General features: G+C 32.0%; 1 protein-coding gene and 1 long non-coding RNA gene across 2 annotated transcripts in view; both read right to left on the minus strand.

Moving 5' to 3' along the window:
- Positions 1-183: 183 nt before the first annotated feature.
- LOC108733174 lies at positions 184-7,855 on the minus strand. Its single transcript, XR_001937198.2, has 5 exons — positions 7,544-7,855; positions 1,440-1,542; positions 1,233-1,381; positions 690-842; positions 184-336 (listed from the first exon to the last, which is right to left on the minus strand). It is a non-coding gene; the product is annotated as an uncharacterized LOC108733174 (long non-coding RNA).
- Positions 7,856-8,934: 1,079 nt separating this feature from the next.
- LOC108733179 (hemicentin-1-like) overlaps positions 8,935-17,356 on the minus strand; it is an 81,887-nt gene continuing 73,465 nt past the window's right edge. The window contains exons 9-14 of the mRNA XM_018464238.2: positions 16,846-16,958; positions 14,820-15,015; positions 13,186-13,410; positions 11,587-11,846; positions 10,723-11,009; positions 8,935-9,215 (exon numbers count right to left, since the gene is read on the minus strand). Of these exons, the coding sequence (XP_018319740.1) occupies positions 10,767-11,009; positions 11,587-11,846; positions 13,186-13,410; positions 14,820-15,015; positions 16,846-16,958 (1,037 nt within the window). The 3' untranslated portion in view covers positions 8,935-9,215; positions 10,723-10,766. The remainder of the gene's footprint in view (positions 9,216-10,722; positions 11,010-11,586; positions 11,847-13,185; positions 13,411-14,819; positions 15,016-16,845; positions 16,959-17,356) is intronic.

A 17,356-nucleotide genomic window follows, 5' to 3' on the forward strand; every position in this document is an offset into this window, starting at 1 on the left:
TAAGTAATTACTTGCACACAGAATAAATATATATAATAATAAATTGAAAATGTTTGATATTATAAAAAAATCACCAAAACAGAAGCTTATGGGCTATGAAGAACCAATATTACGACAGTTGAGTGATTTTCCGATATTAGTTGATTCTAATTTAAGTTTTTGAAATAGCAATATACGTTTAACTGTAATTTTAATCAACTGCCTACGATATAATAAATATGTACTTACATGTCTTTGTTGACTTTATATCTCCAATAGATTGGACGACCACCTTTAGCTTTGGGTAGTTTTGTAGATTTGGAGGGTCAGTCTTGCCTCCATGTTTTGTCTTGATAACTAAAAAGATAAAAAATAAGTAAGTTAAAATCCAGAATAAAAATTTTAAAAAAGGAAATATTAAAAAAATTTCCTAGTGTAAAGGGAAAGGTTTTAAATTAAGTTAAAATTAAAGGATACAAACATCTAAATGTAGCGTCAGCAAATTGGACAAAATTTTAAAGTAAACAAAAAGAAAGTAAATTCTTGAATGAAGTTAACAAAAAAACAAATTAAGGAAAATAAAAACAAAGAACAGGAAAGTAAATTAAAAGAAACAAATGATAGGAAAAATGTTGATTAAACACAAGTAAAAAGATAAAAAGTAGATGCAAGAATAAAAGAATATTAATAAATAAAACTCGTTGATGCACCTTGCTTTGGGTGATGTGGACTTTTGAATTGGAGCTTGATTATCCTCTTTTCAATGTTCTGTAAACTCCACATTTCTATTGAATTGGATTACACCATTATTGGTACTGGGAAGCTTTACAGTGTGTGACTCTGGTTGATCCCAATTTCAAATCCTGTTTATTAAAAAGAAATAATTTGAAAATAGGCTTAATGTGCAGAAAACGTTTACAGATTAAGTTTAAAGAAATGTGAGTTTTTATTAAAAGCTTTACGTAAAAAATTAAAATCTTTAATATTGTTAAAGTAAATTAAAAGAAAAAAAAATTAAGGATAAAGTTTTTACACTAAATAAATTGAAAGGAAATAGATAGAAACAAAGGATATCGGAATGATGAAAAGTTTTAAAATGGTCTTATAGTAAATAAATATAGTAAACAGAAAATAAAAGGTAAGTAAAACGAAAGAAAAGAAAAAAAAGTCAATAAAAAGATAAAACCAACTTCCAAAAATAAATAAACACATTAACAAGTAACTAAAAAGTATGGTAAATGTGTAAATCTTACATTTCGTTTACGTTCCTGTTGCTTTGATTGAGTTTACATTAGAGAAACGACATCGACATGATAGTGCTAATGTTTTCTGCTGGACTTGATGTCCTGCTTAACTGTACATTTCCATTGCCTTTGATCGTCCACCATTTAGACTGCAGGTTCTAATAATAAAGAAAAAATAAGAAATTTTCTAAGTAAAATAATTTCAATAAATCTCACATCTCCTAGATCTTCTTTGCCTTTGCTGCGTTGGGATGATAAAACTGACAATATGTGGTCCAAAATCAATCTTGTCTTGGCCTGAAGTCCTGGGCACTGTAAGCTGATAATGAAATACGTATTTGTTAAAAAACTTTTAATAGACCAAAATCACCTAACATTAAAAGTAAAAATGCGCTGGTGAGAATTTATTTGCGGAAACTACAACTTTAATCAAAACTAAACATAAATATAAACGCTGTTATCTGTCTAATCAGCTATTTCGAGAGTTACAGTTTGGCATAAAAATAGTAAGTAACGAGATCCGTTGCAAAATTCCATTTAGTGAAACTGTTAAAAATTAGCAGTGAAACAAAACTATTTTAAAAACGAATGATCTTTGACGGTTTTAAACAATGACGAAACGTCATTATTTTTCATCTAATTTTTAATATTTAGCATCACTTTGTTTAATTACAAATGTTTAACAGCTTCTCCAAATCAACTTTTGCAGATGTATCTTCTGCAATTTGTTATCTACTGTGTTTTATGCACCAGTAATTTTCTTAATAGTTTAGCTCCCCAATCTTCCTAAGGGGAATACCGAATTAATGAGGAATTTTACAGTTCGTCACTGGAGCAAAGGATTACTGGCGCTATCGATAAACCTAAATACGGAGAGCACTTGAACTAGATGGAAATCCTAAAAATTTGCAACTGTGCAGCATACTATATAATTTCGAGTTCGATTGAAAATAAATCTTTAATTCAAACCAATAAACCACCACCTCGTCCTGCAGCCATAAAAAATGCTAGCGAAAATTACCTTTCCTTCCCGAACTTCCTCTTCTTGCAACGGTACAAAAGCTAAATCATTTCACGATCCCTTTAAAATTCTTTCATCATCAGTCCTAAGACTAGTTACAAACGCACCTCCACTTTTTCCTATCCTGAGCGAAACTTCGCATTCCCCTAAAACTAGAACATCTTACATCCTTAACTATTTACGAACAGGAATCTGATGTAGGCCTACGTCTACTCTTCTATCCTAACCATCAACTAAAATTCAAAGCGTTCAAATAATATAAGTAGTTAAAAATTTAAATCGAAAATACACTTTTTTTATCGTAGTTATTTATACCGATATCTACTTATTTAAAATTATAATTAAAAAAAAAATGAATTCTGAATGAAAAATTATACAGAGGATTATTCTTATACTGATGAAGGTTCTATATAATAAAGAGAAAGACAAATAGATAAATATTCTCCATTGACCTTCTTCAAAACATTCTGTAGGACCATATGTTGTTGGACAAAATACTGTATTTAGTTAATTAATTTTTGGAAATAAATAACGATTAAAACGTCTAGTAAAAGGATTAAACTAACTATGTCGGCTATTTTCAATATCTAGGATACTATCATTTAGTCAAGAATTTTATTTGGTCACCATCATCATAAAGTCGTTAGTCCTAAGACTGGTTGGACACGCACCTCCGCTCTTTCCTATCCTGAGCTAAAAACTAGAATATCTTACATCCTTAACTATTTGCGAACAGGAATCTAATCTAGATCTACCTCTACTGCTCTTAACTCCTGTTTCTGCCTTTAACATGTCCTATCCTATTCTTTCTAATACAACTTCATTTCTAACCTTCTCTATCCACGGTATCCTCATTCATCTTTTTGTGAGTATTTTCGGAATTCCTGAAAGACTTGTTTTACTATTTATGCCCGCCTCGGCTAAGAAAATGTAACACTTCCGGTAAATTCAAATCAGTTGGATTATCAATAATTTCATATATTAACCAGTTTAATGTATCGAAAGTGATTCACCCATCAAATTATAAAGTAGCGGAAACGTTACGTACTTAATGACAAAAAATTAGACAAAATCTTTTATCTGGCTTTTTTTTTCAATAACACGACACAACTCCAATAACACATCAAAACACACGAAACATTCTGTTACGAAAGAAGAAATAGTCGTAAACTAACGTAAGGCCTGTTTTTTTTTTTAACAAAATACTGTTTGTTGAAGTTATCAACTGCTGGCTGAACAACTCAACGTCAATTTGTTGATGGTTTGTCAATACATTGAAGATCTCATCTCTCACAGTTGTCTGTCTCATTCACTCACTCAAGTATGAGTTTTGAAAAAAAATTCCATTCGATTTTTTCAAAATTTTCATTTATAAAAACCTTATTCTGACAATAATGAACACAAAAAAAAAGAATTATCCAATTTGGTACAGTCATTCTGAAGTTCAGCGCATACTTTAATGTTTATTTATACAGATTTTTACGTATCTCGTCATACATACTACTAATAATTTTGATAAAAATAAGTAGATATATCTAGAATCACATTAACAAACGTATTTCAATGTATATTAAGAAATTATTACTACGTAGTACAATACTAAATTACCTATAACATATAATATCAAAAAAAAAAATAGAAATAAGACATTAGGTATTTCAATTTAAAGGAAACTTAGATTTAACAGTCTGGCTAACTTTTATACCTAAGTATACCTATAAAATTAATAATTAATATGAAAAATTAAATATTTACTTATTAATAAAGAGTTGAGACTGTAAAATTTATAGTTTTGTTTTATTGGTAAAATTTTATTATAAGTTGAAGCTTATGTGTGCTTTATCGTGCACGTTTTTTTAGAGGACGATGCCTGAAAGTCATGATTATCTTTTGTTCGTCGCAGATAAGAGAAAACACAGCCACGTTGTAACACTGTAGTTAATAACGTCTTATATTCGTTTAAAAATTTCATTCAATAAAAATTAAATAAGCTGGACAATTGTTTATTTAGTTAGTTAGATGAAAATTAAGAATTTCTACGTCAAGAAACCTTTATTAAAACAGTCTTAGTGAATTAATTAAGAAAATTTAAACTAATTTGAAAAACTAAATTAATTTTTTTAAAATAAATCAGTCAAATAAAGCATTCTTGGGTAGCAAAAATCCTGAATAAGTAAAAACCATCCGAAAGATCCTAAAGGATTTTTATTAAAATTACATCTTACACAATATTGCCCTAACTTGAGACAAATATACAGGATGTCCCAAGCAAGCGGGTTTCTTCAATAACTGGTTTATAGTTGAAGATATCAAAGAAAGTTTCCTACAAAAGTGCTACCATATAAGTATCTTCATATCTTCAATCTATTTTCAATTATACAGAGTGTCCCATTTTTCCTGGACGCTACCTAACTTCATTTTTTTTTTAATAGAATGCCCCATTTTTTATTGCATTTTTGAATTTCTCGTTAAACTTAAATACCACTTTGTTAACCATATATTAAATGCATCAATTTCCATAAAATTCTCCGCCATTTTGAATATTTCCGAAGCGAAAGCACACAGAGGTGTGCTATTTTCACACATAGCTTCAATCGAAAATAATTTTAGGATATGAAGATACTTATATGGTACCACTTTTGTAAGAATTTGTTTTTTGATATCTTCAATTGTAAAGAAGTTATTGAAGAAACCCGCTTGCTTGGGACACCCTCTATACTTTATTATTACCTATGTATTTCTATTCAGATATCAAAAATACATTAAAACATTTTTTACACTCCGCTACTTCAAAAACTAAGCCAGACAGAAGAAAAATAGACCAAAGCTGTTTCATAGAAGATAAAATATCCTATAAAACACCCTGGAAAGCATATATTTAATTTAAGATCTTTTCTTTATAATTTTCTTCTTCTTTCTCTTAATTTAGTTTGCTTTTAATACTTTCCTTTATTTTTTTATATAAATTAATACCTACTTTCTTTATTTTACNTTTTTGAATTTCTCGTTAAACTTAAATACCACTTTGTTAACCATATATTAAATGCATCAATTTCCATAAAATTCTCCGCCATTTTGAATATTTCCGAAGCGAAAGCACACAGAGGTGTGCTATTTTCACACATAGCTTCAATCGAAAATAATTTTAGGATATGAAGATACTTATATGGTACCACTTTTGTAAGAATTTGTTTTTTGATATCTTCAATTGTAAAGAAGTTATTGAAGAAACCCGCTTGCTTGGGACACCCTCTATACTTTATTATTACCTATGTATTTCTATTCAGATATCAAAAATACATTAAAACATTTTTTACACTCCGCTACTTCAAAAACTAAGCCAGACAGAAGAAAAATAGACCAAAGCTGTTTCATAGAAGATAAAATATCCTATAAAACACCCTGGAAAGCATATAATATGAAAAATTGATATCGAATTATCAATTTTTTGACGAACTCGTAACAATTATAATTACCAGCACATTTTTATATATATTTACTACTACAATCGTCTCTCATCTAAAATTCCGCTGGTTTATAATAATCACGACTAATTCTTACCATTTTCTTTATAACAATTAACAACTTTCCTTATTTCATGTTTACATCATAAAGGAAACCCAGAGGAAAATTTCAGTTATATCTAGGACCAAGCGTTTAGCCTAGGCATTGATGAGTCACGATTGTAACAAAAGGTTAGAAAAGAATGCGTCAACAATTTAGAAAAACACTAGCACCTATCTCTTCCTCTAGGTGTTTGATTAGGTAATTATATTAAGGAGCATTAAGACCAAGTTTCAAGTAATTCAAACCACAAACAATAACGTTCCATACAAACTTTGCTACCCTTTTAAGTCATTTCAGGATTTGAAATTCCGAATATCCATCCTTATTTCTTGTATACTTTAGGCATAAAGAAGTCTAAGGGAAAATTCAACAACATCCATTCAAAAACGTTTGTGCAAGCAAAAGTTTCAGATAAAATGTTGCTAACTGACATTTCTAAGAAAAATTACTTCAAAACATGATATTTATTAACTGATTGCGTTTATAACGTAGTCAACTTGTTGTGTATACTCTTTTTTGTGAACTTTCTTAAGGTTTTTCAACTGCAAAACTACTAAAAGTTCACAAAACCCGAGGTTAAATATTTTAAAATGCCGAAATAATAGGTGTTTCAAGTTTCAAGGAAATCTGACCAAAAACAGTAATGTTCCAAACAAACTTAGCCACCCTTTTTAACCTTCTGGGGACTTGAATTTCGAAATATTAATCCTTATTTTTTGTACATGTTTTAAATGAAACCTAGGGGAAAATTTCAACTATCTAGGACCTAGTGTCTTGCCTGGGCATTGATAAGTCAAAAATGTGTCAACAATTCAGAAAAAAGCTAGTATCTTTTCCTTTGGAAGAGCAACAACATCCCTTCAAAAATATTAGGGTAAGCAAAAGTTCTATATAAAATATTCCTATTTTCCTTGCAAGATATTCAAAAGAAAAACGTTTATGTAACCATTTTGGAAAAGATAACTTTTCCAACTTTTCGTGAAAATGATTGTAAGTTAATGGAAGTTAATATTTCAGTTTCCTCAATGCACTGAAATATAATACGTAACTTTTACTGTTAATTGGAATTTATAAGAAAAATTACTTCAAAACATGAAATTCGTTAACTGATTAACTTTACATAGGTAACTTGTTGTATTACCCTTTTTGTGATTTTTTTTTAGGTTTTTTAGCTGAAAAATTACAAAAAATTCACAAAATTAATTATCCAGTGGTTTTAATTTTTCAGTGCCGAAGGAGGTGTTAGATTAGGTAATTATATCAAGGAGCATTAAGACCAAGTTTCAAGTAAATCTGATCACAAACAATAATGTTTCACACAAGCTTTGCTACCCTGTTTAACCCCCTTCGGACGTGAATTTCGAAATAGTCATCCTTATTTAAAGGGAAGGAAACCTATGGGAAAATTTCAGCTATCTAGGATCAAGCGTCTAGCCTGGGCGTTGATGAATCAGGATTCTAACAAAATGCCACAAAAGAAGAAAGAACAATTTGGAAAAAAGAAGCTCCTCGAGATTTGACTTTCCTTAACCAGACTACAACTGTTTTTATTGAAAAAAACAAACACATTTTAATTTTTGATGTTGCAAATTTTCTTCGTAATTTTTTCCGTATTACACCTTTAGCAGTCAATTTTCTTGATCGTTTTGACTCTCCAATACTATTATGCAAGTTTATATATGTATTACATCTATCTAGAGCTAAACAATATCAAAATATGGTAAAATCTTACCTTGATTCCGAAACGTAAAGGTGATTTTCCATGGGATTAGCCAGCGATAGGAAACCAACATCCGTACTGATGGAATGGACTGTTACACCGATTTATTGATCAATAAACCATTAATCGATTTTAAAGTACGCGTTTAATGTTTTACGCACATTTCCGCCTAAAGTTGTTATAAAGTTCGCCGGCATACGAACACAACGGAAAACACTATTACAGCTGACTGAAAGCTGTAAACTAAAAGCCACAGATTTTCGCCGTGATAATCGAGACAATGCCGAGATAACGCGACGTTTGTTCGTATAATTGAAGAGTAGGGACGACCTCTGCTAGAAAATAGACAGATAATAGTTAAATCAGAATAAATATGTATAGTATATGCAGCCAACAATACACATTCACACAATATATTAGAATTTATTTACTTTTATTGCATTTTTGAATTTCTCGTTAAACTTAAATACCACTTTGTTAACCATATATTAAATGCATCAATTTCCATAAAATTCTCCGCCATTTTGAATATTTCCGAAGCGAAAGCACACAGAGGTGTGCTATTTTCACACATAGCTTCAATCGAAAATAATTTTAGGATATGAAGATACTTATATGGTACCACTTTTGTAAGAATTTGTTTTTTGATATCTTCAATTGTAAAGAAGTTATTGAAGAAACCCGCTTGCTTGGGACACCCTCTATACTTTATTATTACCTATGTATTTCTATTCAGATATCAAAAATACATTAAAACATTTTTTACACTCCGCTACTTCAAAAACTAAGCCAGACAGAAGAAAAATAGACCAAAGCTGTTTCATAGAAGATAAAATATCCTATAAAACACCCTGGAAAGCATATAATATGAAAAATTGATATCGAATTATCAATTTTTTGACGAACTCGTAACAATTATAATTACCAGCACATTTTTATATATATTTACTACTACAATCGTCTCTCATCTAAAATTCCGCTGGTTTATAATAATCACGACTAATTCTTACCATTTTCTTTATAACAATTAACAACTTTCCTTATTTCATGTTTACATCATAAAGGAAACCCAGAGGAAAATTTCAGTTATATCTAGGACCAAGCGTTTAGCCTAGGCATTGATGAGTCACGATTGTAACAAAAGGTTAGAAAAGAATGCGTCAACAATTTAGAAAAACACTAGCACCTATCTCTTCCTCTAGGTGTTTGATTAGGTAATTATATTAAGGAGCATTAAGACCAAGTTTCAAGTAATTCAAACCACAAACAATAACGTTCCATACAAACTTTGCTACCCTTTTAAGTCATTTCAGGATTTGAAATTCCGAATATCCATCCTTATTTCTTGTATACTTTAGGCATAAAGAAGTCTAAGGGAAAATTCAACNTTACAATATTTACAATATGAAATTAACTTTTTTACTTTGTTTTTAATTTTGTGTGCTTCAGGGATTTGTAGAAACGGTAACTTATATTCTTTGGAAATTATTTATAAAATTTCTCAAAACACAACCAAAGTTACAGATAGTTTCCATTTCTGCTTTAAAGCCAAAGAAATATAAGTTTTTAGAAGACAAGACGTCGTATAAATAATGAGAAGGGAATGAAGAATCTTTTATCTATTTACATATTTCGACTTTCTAAAATGCGCTTTATCAGTCATTTTTCTCTTTTACTCCTAAGCCTGAAAATGAAAGCTTATTTATAGTATTTGCCTAACAATAGATATTTAAAACAACAGAAATGAATTTTAAGCAAAGGATATTTAATCTATTTGAGGTTTGGATGTTGTAAGACTAATTAAATGGCACACAAATCTATCAAAACGTGTAACTGTGAATTAATTGAATGAAAATAATGCATCCCAAAAAACAGACTTCAAGAAAAAATTGGATAACCGGATCGAAGAATTGGATTCGCCGACATTATATCAACAAAATATTTGATGAAAAGAAAACAAACAAGCCAAAAGTTCACCAATTGACACCGGCAAACAGGTGATGGTATTTCTATAAAATTTTTTATGTTGATGTACCATTGTTTACGTTCAATTAATTTACCAATTACACGTTAAAAAGAGAATTGTTTTTCGATTTGTTTGGTTTTTATTTGATGTGAGATCTGACTGCAAACCAATGAGTAATTTGATTTTAAAATTTCCTATTTATTCTACCTATTGACCTTTGTAAATGGCCATGGATAAAATGTTTGTTTTCGTTCAAAAATAGCTGTATACTTGTATCATCTGAATATCATCTAAATAAACATTTTATTTAAGAATTCATTCTGAAAAGTTTGTTTTATCTGTTGTTGCTTAAATCATTTGTATTATTAAAATTTTGTAACAAATATGAATTTCGTAGGGCTGTTGTTTACTGAAGAAATTTCTTTCGAGTACCACCTTGTCGGTTAATTTTACTCGATCTTTCGCTGCTCATGCTATCAGATTCTTCAGAAGGAATTTAAAGACTGAAGCCGTTAATAGATCCCCTCTGAAGAAGCGGCCAGCATGAGCAGCGAAACGTTAAGTAAAATCAGTCGATTACAATTGCGGTTTCAATTACGGTGAATACAATAAATCTGGGGTATGTTTCGAAATATAACCTAGCATACTGGCCAGTGCTGATGGCGTCATGAATCGACGCCATGTTGTACTGGTGTGCCACCATATTGTACTGGTGAGACAAGTGTGACGTAGTAGCATATCAAACGGGCGTGTGTGCATCAAACTTTTAGGAATTTTTTATTATAAGAAACTTTAATAACTTTTGAAGCAAAATTGTTGTAAACGAACACAAACAGTATTCTCATTATGGCGGCAATTTAACCTCAACCCACTGGCCAGTATATTTCGGAACGAATCAACAGTATGGCGTCGATTCATGACGTTATCAGCATACTGAGGTTATATTTCAGAACACACCCCTGATTTATTTGCGATATCATTCGTGGATTCTCCGCAATGATAGCGATCGCGACATCCTTTTATAGTTTTCTTTGGCCTTTATTGAAAAAGAAAGGAATCCGGGAAAAATTCTTCAGTAAATACGGATTTGTTTCGGCTTAGGAGTTTGATATCTTTTAAATTTATTACCTTTATACATATTCAACTAGTTTATTGAGAGAAAAAAAAAAAACGAAATTTCGATTTAGACATTAATTTCCTAAGTTACCTATGTATAGTTTCTCACTTTCGTTCATTAAAATCGCATATGTCCTAAAGAAAAGTGACTTGTCAAACGGAGCTTTCCCTTTTATTTACAAGCGGAGTGTTGGGACTGGGTTCCTCTTCCGTTGCCACAATGGCTTGAAGAGGAATCGGAGGTTCCCTGAGTCTAGGCCTTAGATTAGGCGGCGGACCTCTGTACTGAGGCATCTGATACATGTTCGGAGGTAAGTGACTCAATGGACCGTATTGCCACTGCTGCGCTACCTGTCGGGGTAACGTGCAAGGCGGAAACGGTGCCATTAAAGGAGCCTTGAAAGGTATACAGAAGGTTAGTACGTACAAATAACATTTACTAATCGTATACACTAAAATAGTAGTGGCCGTTAATGTGAAGTTGATTTAAAAGAGCCAACATGAAGATATTCCATGCACGATGTAGATACCATGCGGCGACATTTTTTGAAGTGAAACTTCTTTACGAACGGTAGGGTAAGTTCGTTTCATGCGAATTGCTATGTAACGAAATCAGGCAACTCCGGCATGTATAGTGTAAAATTTAAATTCATAATGTACAAATATTACCATTAAACCAATTCCTTAACCCCTATGTTTGTGTGTTTGAAGAAGTTTCACTTCAGTAGCGTGTTGTATAATTACACGCTGTATTTTTTTTTTATTCATGGAGCCACTATGAAATTTTTCAATTTTGTATAAGTATAGTTCAATGTATTCTATACATATTTTTCCTTCAATAAAAAATTAATTAACTAACAGAAAAGAAATTGCAAACATTGCAATTTTTCATGCCTTCACAGTGGCGTCTCTCTTTCGAAACGTAACGTAACTATTAAGGAAGACCAGATATCTAAACTGGGTTAATATTTACCAGTTTTTGTTGGCTCATGTCATGCACGGGCATGCCGTTTCGAAGGGTACAGTATCCAATATAACCACCACCAGCTCCAGAGGCATGCAGTAGACTCCTCGTAGGAGACGATGTTTCTATAGTTGACACCTGCTGCCTTCGTCTACAAAGGTCTGACACATCTTCACCTCCGTCGATCGGTTGTGGTATAATGTCCGGATTTTTTTCGTCGCTGTCGCATTCTCCAGCACTCGAGTCATGTTTTGATATCGGACTACCCCCTTTGTGAAAGGATATTAGGTTAACTTTAGAAGATCATGGGAAGTAGACAGGATATTTTGCTTGATTCCTTAATATTTAATTAACTCTCATGCAATCCAAATAAAAGAGTAAAATGTCATTAAATTAGGCGTATATGAAACACTTTTTCGTACGTTTTTAATAAAGTATTTTATCAGTACAACATTAAATTGATTCCTGCACTTAGTTTTTTTTAAGATGATATCCTATTTCATTATCTAGGAAGTCAGATAACTCAGGATGGAAGAAGCAGTGGAGATATAAAACAGAAGGTAACGCAGGGTCGAATCGGAAAGGGTTAATTAAGAAATTCGAAAAAGATTGTTAAAGAACAGGAGAACAAAGGTCAATAAGAAACAGGTTAGATAGAAGTTGGTAGGACACTTTCTCAGACATAAATGACTGGTTACAAACGTATTACAAGCAGAAACAGGAGTTAAGAGGGGTAGAGATAGACCTGGATTAGATTACTGTTTGCAAATAGTTAAGGATGTGGGATGTTCTAGTTTTAGGGAAATGCGAAGATTAGCTTAGAATAGGAAAGAGTAGAGGTGCATGTCCAAACAGTTTTAAGACTGACAACCTTAAGATGATAATCCTGTTTTAGTTATTAGACATTTTATTACAAGGCTTATTTCAAAGATGCAAATATTCAAACTCCAAAACAAAGGATGATTTAATTTATTTCCATTATTTCAAGTTGTCTTATTTATGATACTTTGTTTGCATGTACACATCATCATCATCATCATCATAAGGTCGTCAGTCCTAAGACTGGTTGGACACGCACCTCCACTCTTTCCTATTCTGCACTAATGTTCGCATTACCCTAAAACTAGAACAACCCACATCCTTAACTATTTGCGAACAGTTATTTAATCTAGGTCTACCTCTACCCCTCCTAACTCCTGTTTCTGCCTCTAATATGTCTCTGACTAGTCCTTCATGCCTGAGAAGGTGTCCTACTAATAACCTCGCGTCCTATAGTCCTATGTTCTCCTATTCTTTCTAACACCTCTTCATTTTCAACCTTCTCTATTCACGGTATCCTCATCATTCGTCTGTAACACAACATTTCGAACGCTTCTAACCTTTTCTTTTCCCCCGCGCCCACTGTCGATGTTTCGCACCCGTACAGCGCCGTGCTCCAAACATACACTTTTACCAGCCTTTTTCGAATTTCTAAATTAACCGTTCGCGAGCATAGAAGTGACTTCTTTTTATCGAAGGCGACTCGACCCTGCGCTATCCTCTGCTTTATATCCCTACTATATAAAGATAAAACCAGGTAAATCAATAACTCGTTAATTTTGAACAAACCTGATTTATCTGTGATATCATTGGTGGATCCTCTGAGATCAGAGTTGCCGTTGGCTGCTGTAACTGCAGCGGTCGCGGCATTCTTTTGCCGTTTTCTTTGGCCTTTGTTGGGACATCTGAGACGAAGAATTAGTATTACCACCAACGAAACAATGAATAAAGCCGAAACGACCCCAATTACGACGCTTATGAAAGGAGTGATGCGAAGACCGGATCGAAGAATGCCTGGAAACACACACAAAACAGACCGCGTGAAAATTGCATCATGCCACATTAATTGGCCTTCTTTATTTCCTTCATAATCTAAAGAGGAAAATGTATTATTACGGACCTGCGGGATAATGGCAACGGCAGACCGAGCCACGATGCATGATAAGAAATAAATCAAATAAATTGCTGACCGTTATACGTACACTCTTCTTCGTTACCGTTGTAATTTAATTCGCGATTGTGTTCTGATTACAACCCCCGTACAGTTGTCTTTGTCTGGATGTTCTTTGAATTGAAAAAGAAACACTCGGGCAAATAAAAACAACAATCGACGGTTTAAACGAATTATAGCGTTTAAGTGCAACTTCTTTGTCGCAAACTTTTCAATGTAGGTATACATTAAATGCAGACATGAGAAATACCTATTTTTTTTTTTAGAAAAGTATTTTGTATTTTATTTAAAATACTTTTCTATTTGTAAAATGGAATATTCATTTTTGCCACTAAAAGTTTTGCCAGTATCACCGATCAAACATTATATAAAATGATGAATGAAAGTTGCTCACATATTAAAGGTATTATAAGCTTAAAAAGAGGACAAAGAGACATTTCATGAATGACATCTAATTCTTTAACTGAAGAGAATCCAAAAAATTCTAAACTGCTTGGAAATGGATAATCTAAAATATTGGATCGATATTGTTTTCGGTGTTGAATGTCATGGTCCATGAAATTTTGAAGTTCCAAATTGATATCAGTACCTGCCAAATCACCACTTATCATACTTTTAGCATGGAACTACGAAATTATATGAATTACAACAAAACGGCCCGCAAAACAACATCGATTGATATACTCAGCTGTGTAAAACTGACAACTGCAAGATATTATGGTGTGCTAATAAATGCCTATAATCCAAAATTCTTAGAAAACGATTCGAAAAACTTCAGTTATTAGATGAACCCAAAACTAAAGAAATTATGAACTCCTCCTTCTCTTATTCAATGTGTAAAAATCGGAAACAAAATGGGGTTGTAAATGTTTTGATATAAAATGATTAATGTTGATTTTACAACAATTAAATTATTTGCAACCCTATTATGGCTCTGATCTTTCACGGTAAACAAACTATTTTCGCATCAGTGTCATTTTTCCAATTAAAACGACTGACAAAGGTAAATAAGGAAGCATATAGAAGAATTATTTGTTGCTGAACTGAAGAAACAATAACATAAACATAGAAAAGCTGTATCTCAATCACTTCAAAGAGAAAAATATGAATCATATTCAATCTTCATAGTGCAAATACCACCATTAGTCTAGAAAAACGACCCTTAGGTATATGTGTATTTACAATAAGTGTTTTATTTTTGAACAGTGATACTGGATTCATGAGTTTTTGAAACAGATGAAAAAAGACTAACCTTTCTCACTGGTTAACTGCTTTTCGGGTAATCGAAGTGTAGACGCCTGTAAAACAGTTGGCTCGCTGCGTCCTTTGGAATTAAACGCGAATAGCCCCATTTGATAGTGAACTCCTGGCTTCAAATCTGTTATGTAGAATTGCGAAACTGGCGAAGATACATTCGCTTTTACTTCCTGACTTTCTGACTCCCGCACCTGGAACGTTTAACTTTGAGAATCACTTTACATCAGAACAATGAAGTTACGATAAAACGAAAACAAACACCTTAAAAGCAATTTCGTAGAAAAACGAAAAAGCAAAACAAAAAAGTCATGAAGTCGAAAGGGAAAACATCTAATGGAATTGGAACAATAAAAGAACGAGATCGTTTTCCTTCATGGCACCATGGAGATATTCAATTAAAGATATGCCTTCTCAGAACACTCTAAATATTGCAAAGTAATGATAATAAGCATTTTGTTCCTGAAAACTGTACACATTTGTAAGGAATGGAGAACCAGCAGTGTATTTGCAGGACTATTATTATTGCCCCGAAGCTCCATTTCTTTCAAGTCGATACTTTAAAAAGAATTTAGTTTGATGTGGACGGTATTTGTAAATATTTGTCTCGCTTGCGTCATTTTAAATCCACATTTGCAAACATTGTTGATTTTTTCTGATTTACTAATGGTATAATTAGTATGTAGTAAGCATTTAAATTAATACTAGGTTTTACTAGCGACTTAATTCGCGCTCGCGTTAATGTCCTAAATAGGCGACAAAGATCCTTGACGATCAAATAAAACTAATTTTTCTATCCTTCGGGAATATTATTTACTTTTCATTGGAANCAGTGAACTAACGAACTATAAGAGCGAACCAGTCGCGGAAAAATAATCGAACTAAGATGAGCGCTCTTTTTGCTGAACTAAAATGACCAAATCTACCCTATGTCCTTTTCTGTACTTTTGATAATGTTTATAAGAAGTTTCTGTGAATTTTGACTAAATTGCCACTAAAACCCGAAAATGTTTAAAAACCTAAAACACGTTTTGACACCTGAGGTGTTATCTTTAATTAGAGTCTACATATTCACAATTTAGGTCAAAAATAATTAATACAGACATATGCAAAAGTAACTTCGACTTCCTAAGTCGTTGTGAGTGATATGTGCTATAAACGCAAAGATTAAAAGCCGAGTTTAAAAAAAAAACAATATTTTGAGTAGAAAGTGGAAAATGAGAAACAAAGTTCGAGCTTTTCAAATATAAAACAGTAGTTGCAGTGAAGTTGCACGAATAATAACCATTGTAATTGTAATTTTAATTAGACTGATATAGGGGGAAAGGCCTTGTTGTTATAATTAAAGCGCGGCTTTAAAAAATTATCCCAACGTGACTCCCATTGGAATACTTTTTTTAATTCTTGTTTTAATGCCATATGTCAATGTTTTCAAGTTTGTAAAAAAAGTCTCATACTAAATAAGAGTGCTTCGATGAACTTAAAACTTATTAATATCTTACCTCAATNAATATTGCAAAGTAATGATAATAAGCATTTTGTTCCTGAAAACTGTACACATTTGTAAGGAATGGAGAACCAGCAGTGTATTTGCAGGACTATTATTATTGCCCCGAAGCTCCATTTCTTTCAAGTCGATACTTTAAAAAGAATTTAGTTTGATGTGGACAGTATTTGTAAAAATATGTCTCGCTTGAGTCGTTTTAAATCCACATTTGCAAACATTGTTGATTTTTTCTGATTTACTAATGGTATAATTAGTATGTAGTAAGCATTTAAATTAATACTAGGTTTTACTAGCGACTTAATTCGCGCTCGCGTTAATGTCCTAAATAGGCGACAAAGATCCTTGACGATCAAATAAAACTAATTTTTCTATCCTTCGGGAATATTATTTACTTTTCATTGGAATACTTTTTTTAATTCTTGTTTTAATGCCATATGTCAATGTTTTCAAGTTTGTAAAAAAAGCCTCATATTAAATAAAAGTGCTTCGATGAACTTAAAACTTATTAATATCTTACCTCAACGAAAAAGGCTTGAGAAAGACCACCGTTGAATCCTTCCATACACTTAACAGAGAAAGAGGACATTGATATGTTTGAAACGCTGCAATTTTGTACTTGATCTGGTCGACCTAGAAAAAAAGAAGACACCTTGACACACCAAAAATTATACAGAATTTGTGTATTTACGCCATAATAAACGAAAATCCTTTAAATTAGGATTTGATAAGGATTTCTCTACATATGTTGTTAAAACATTATCAAATGTATCTGCTTAATATCAGGACGTTTGAAATTGTCATGGGGTAAATTTGTTTTTGAAGAAATAAGGACAGCAATAATTCACTTTCATTCGGAAGGAAAATTTGCTTTAAAAATAACTGATAACGTTAATTTATTACGTATTCTGTCCCGAATAAAACCAACTAAAAATAAATAAAAAATGTTCATTAAATCAAAGGATTCTCTCAATTTAACATTTCAGAGATTGTGAATCGATTTTACTGACTGAACTAGTTGCTATACGTAG

The sequence above is a fragment of the Agrilus planipennis genome, unplaced genomic scaffold, assembly GCF_000699045.2.
Source record: "Agrilus planipennis isolate EAB-ADULT unplaced genomic scaffold, Apla_2.0 scaffold72, whole genome shotgun sequence".
NCBI classification, from domain to species: Eukaryota; Metazoa; Arthropoda; class Insecta; order Coleoptera; family Buprestidae; genus Agrilus; species Agrilus planipennis.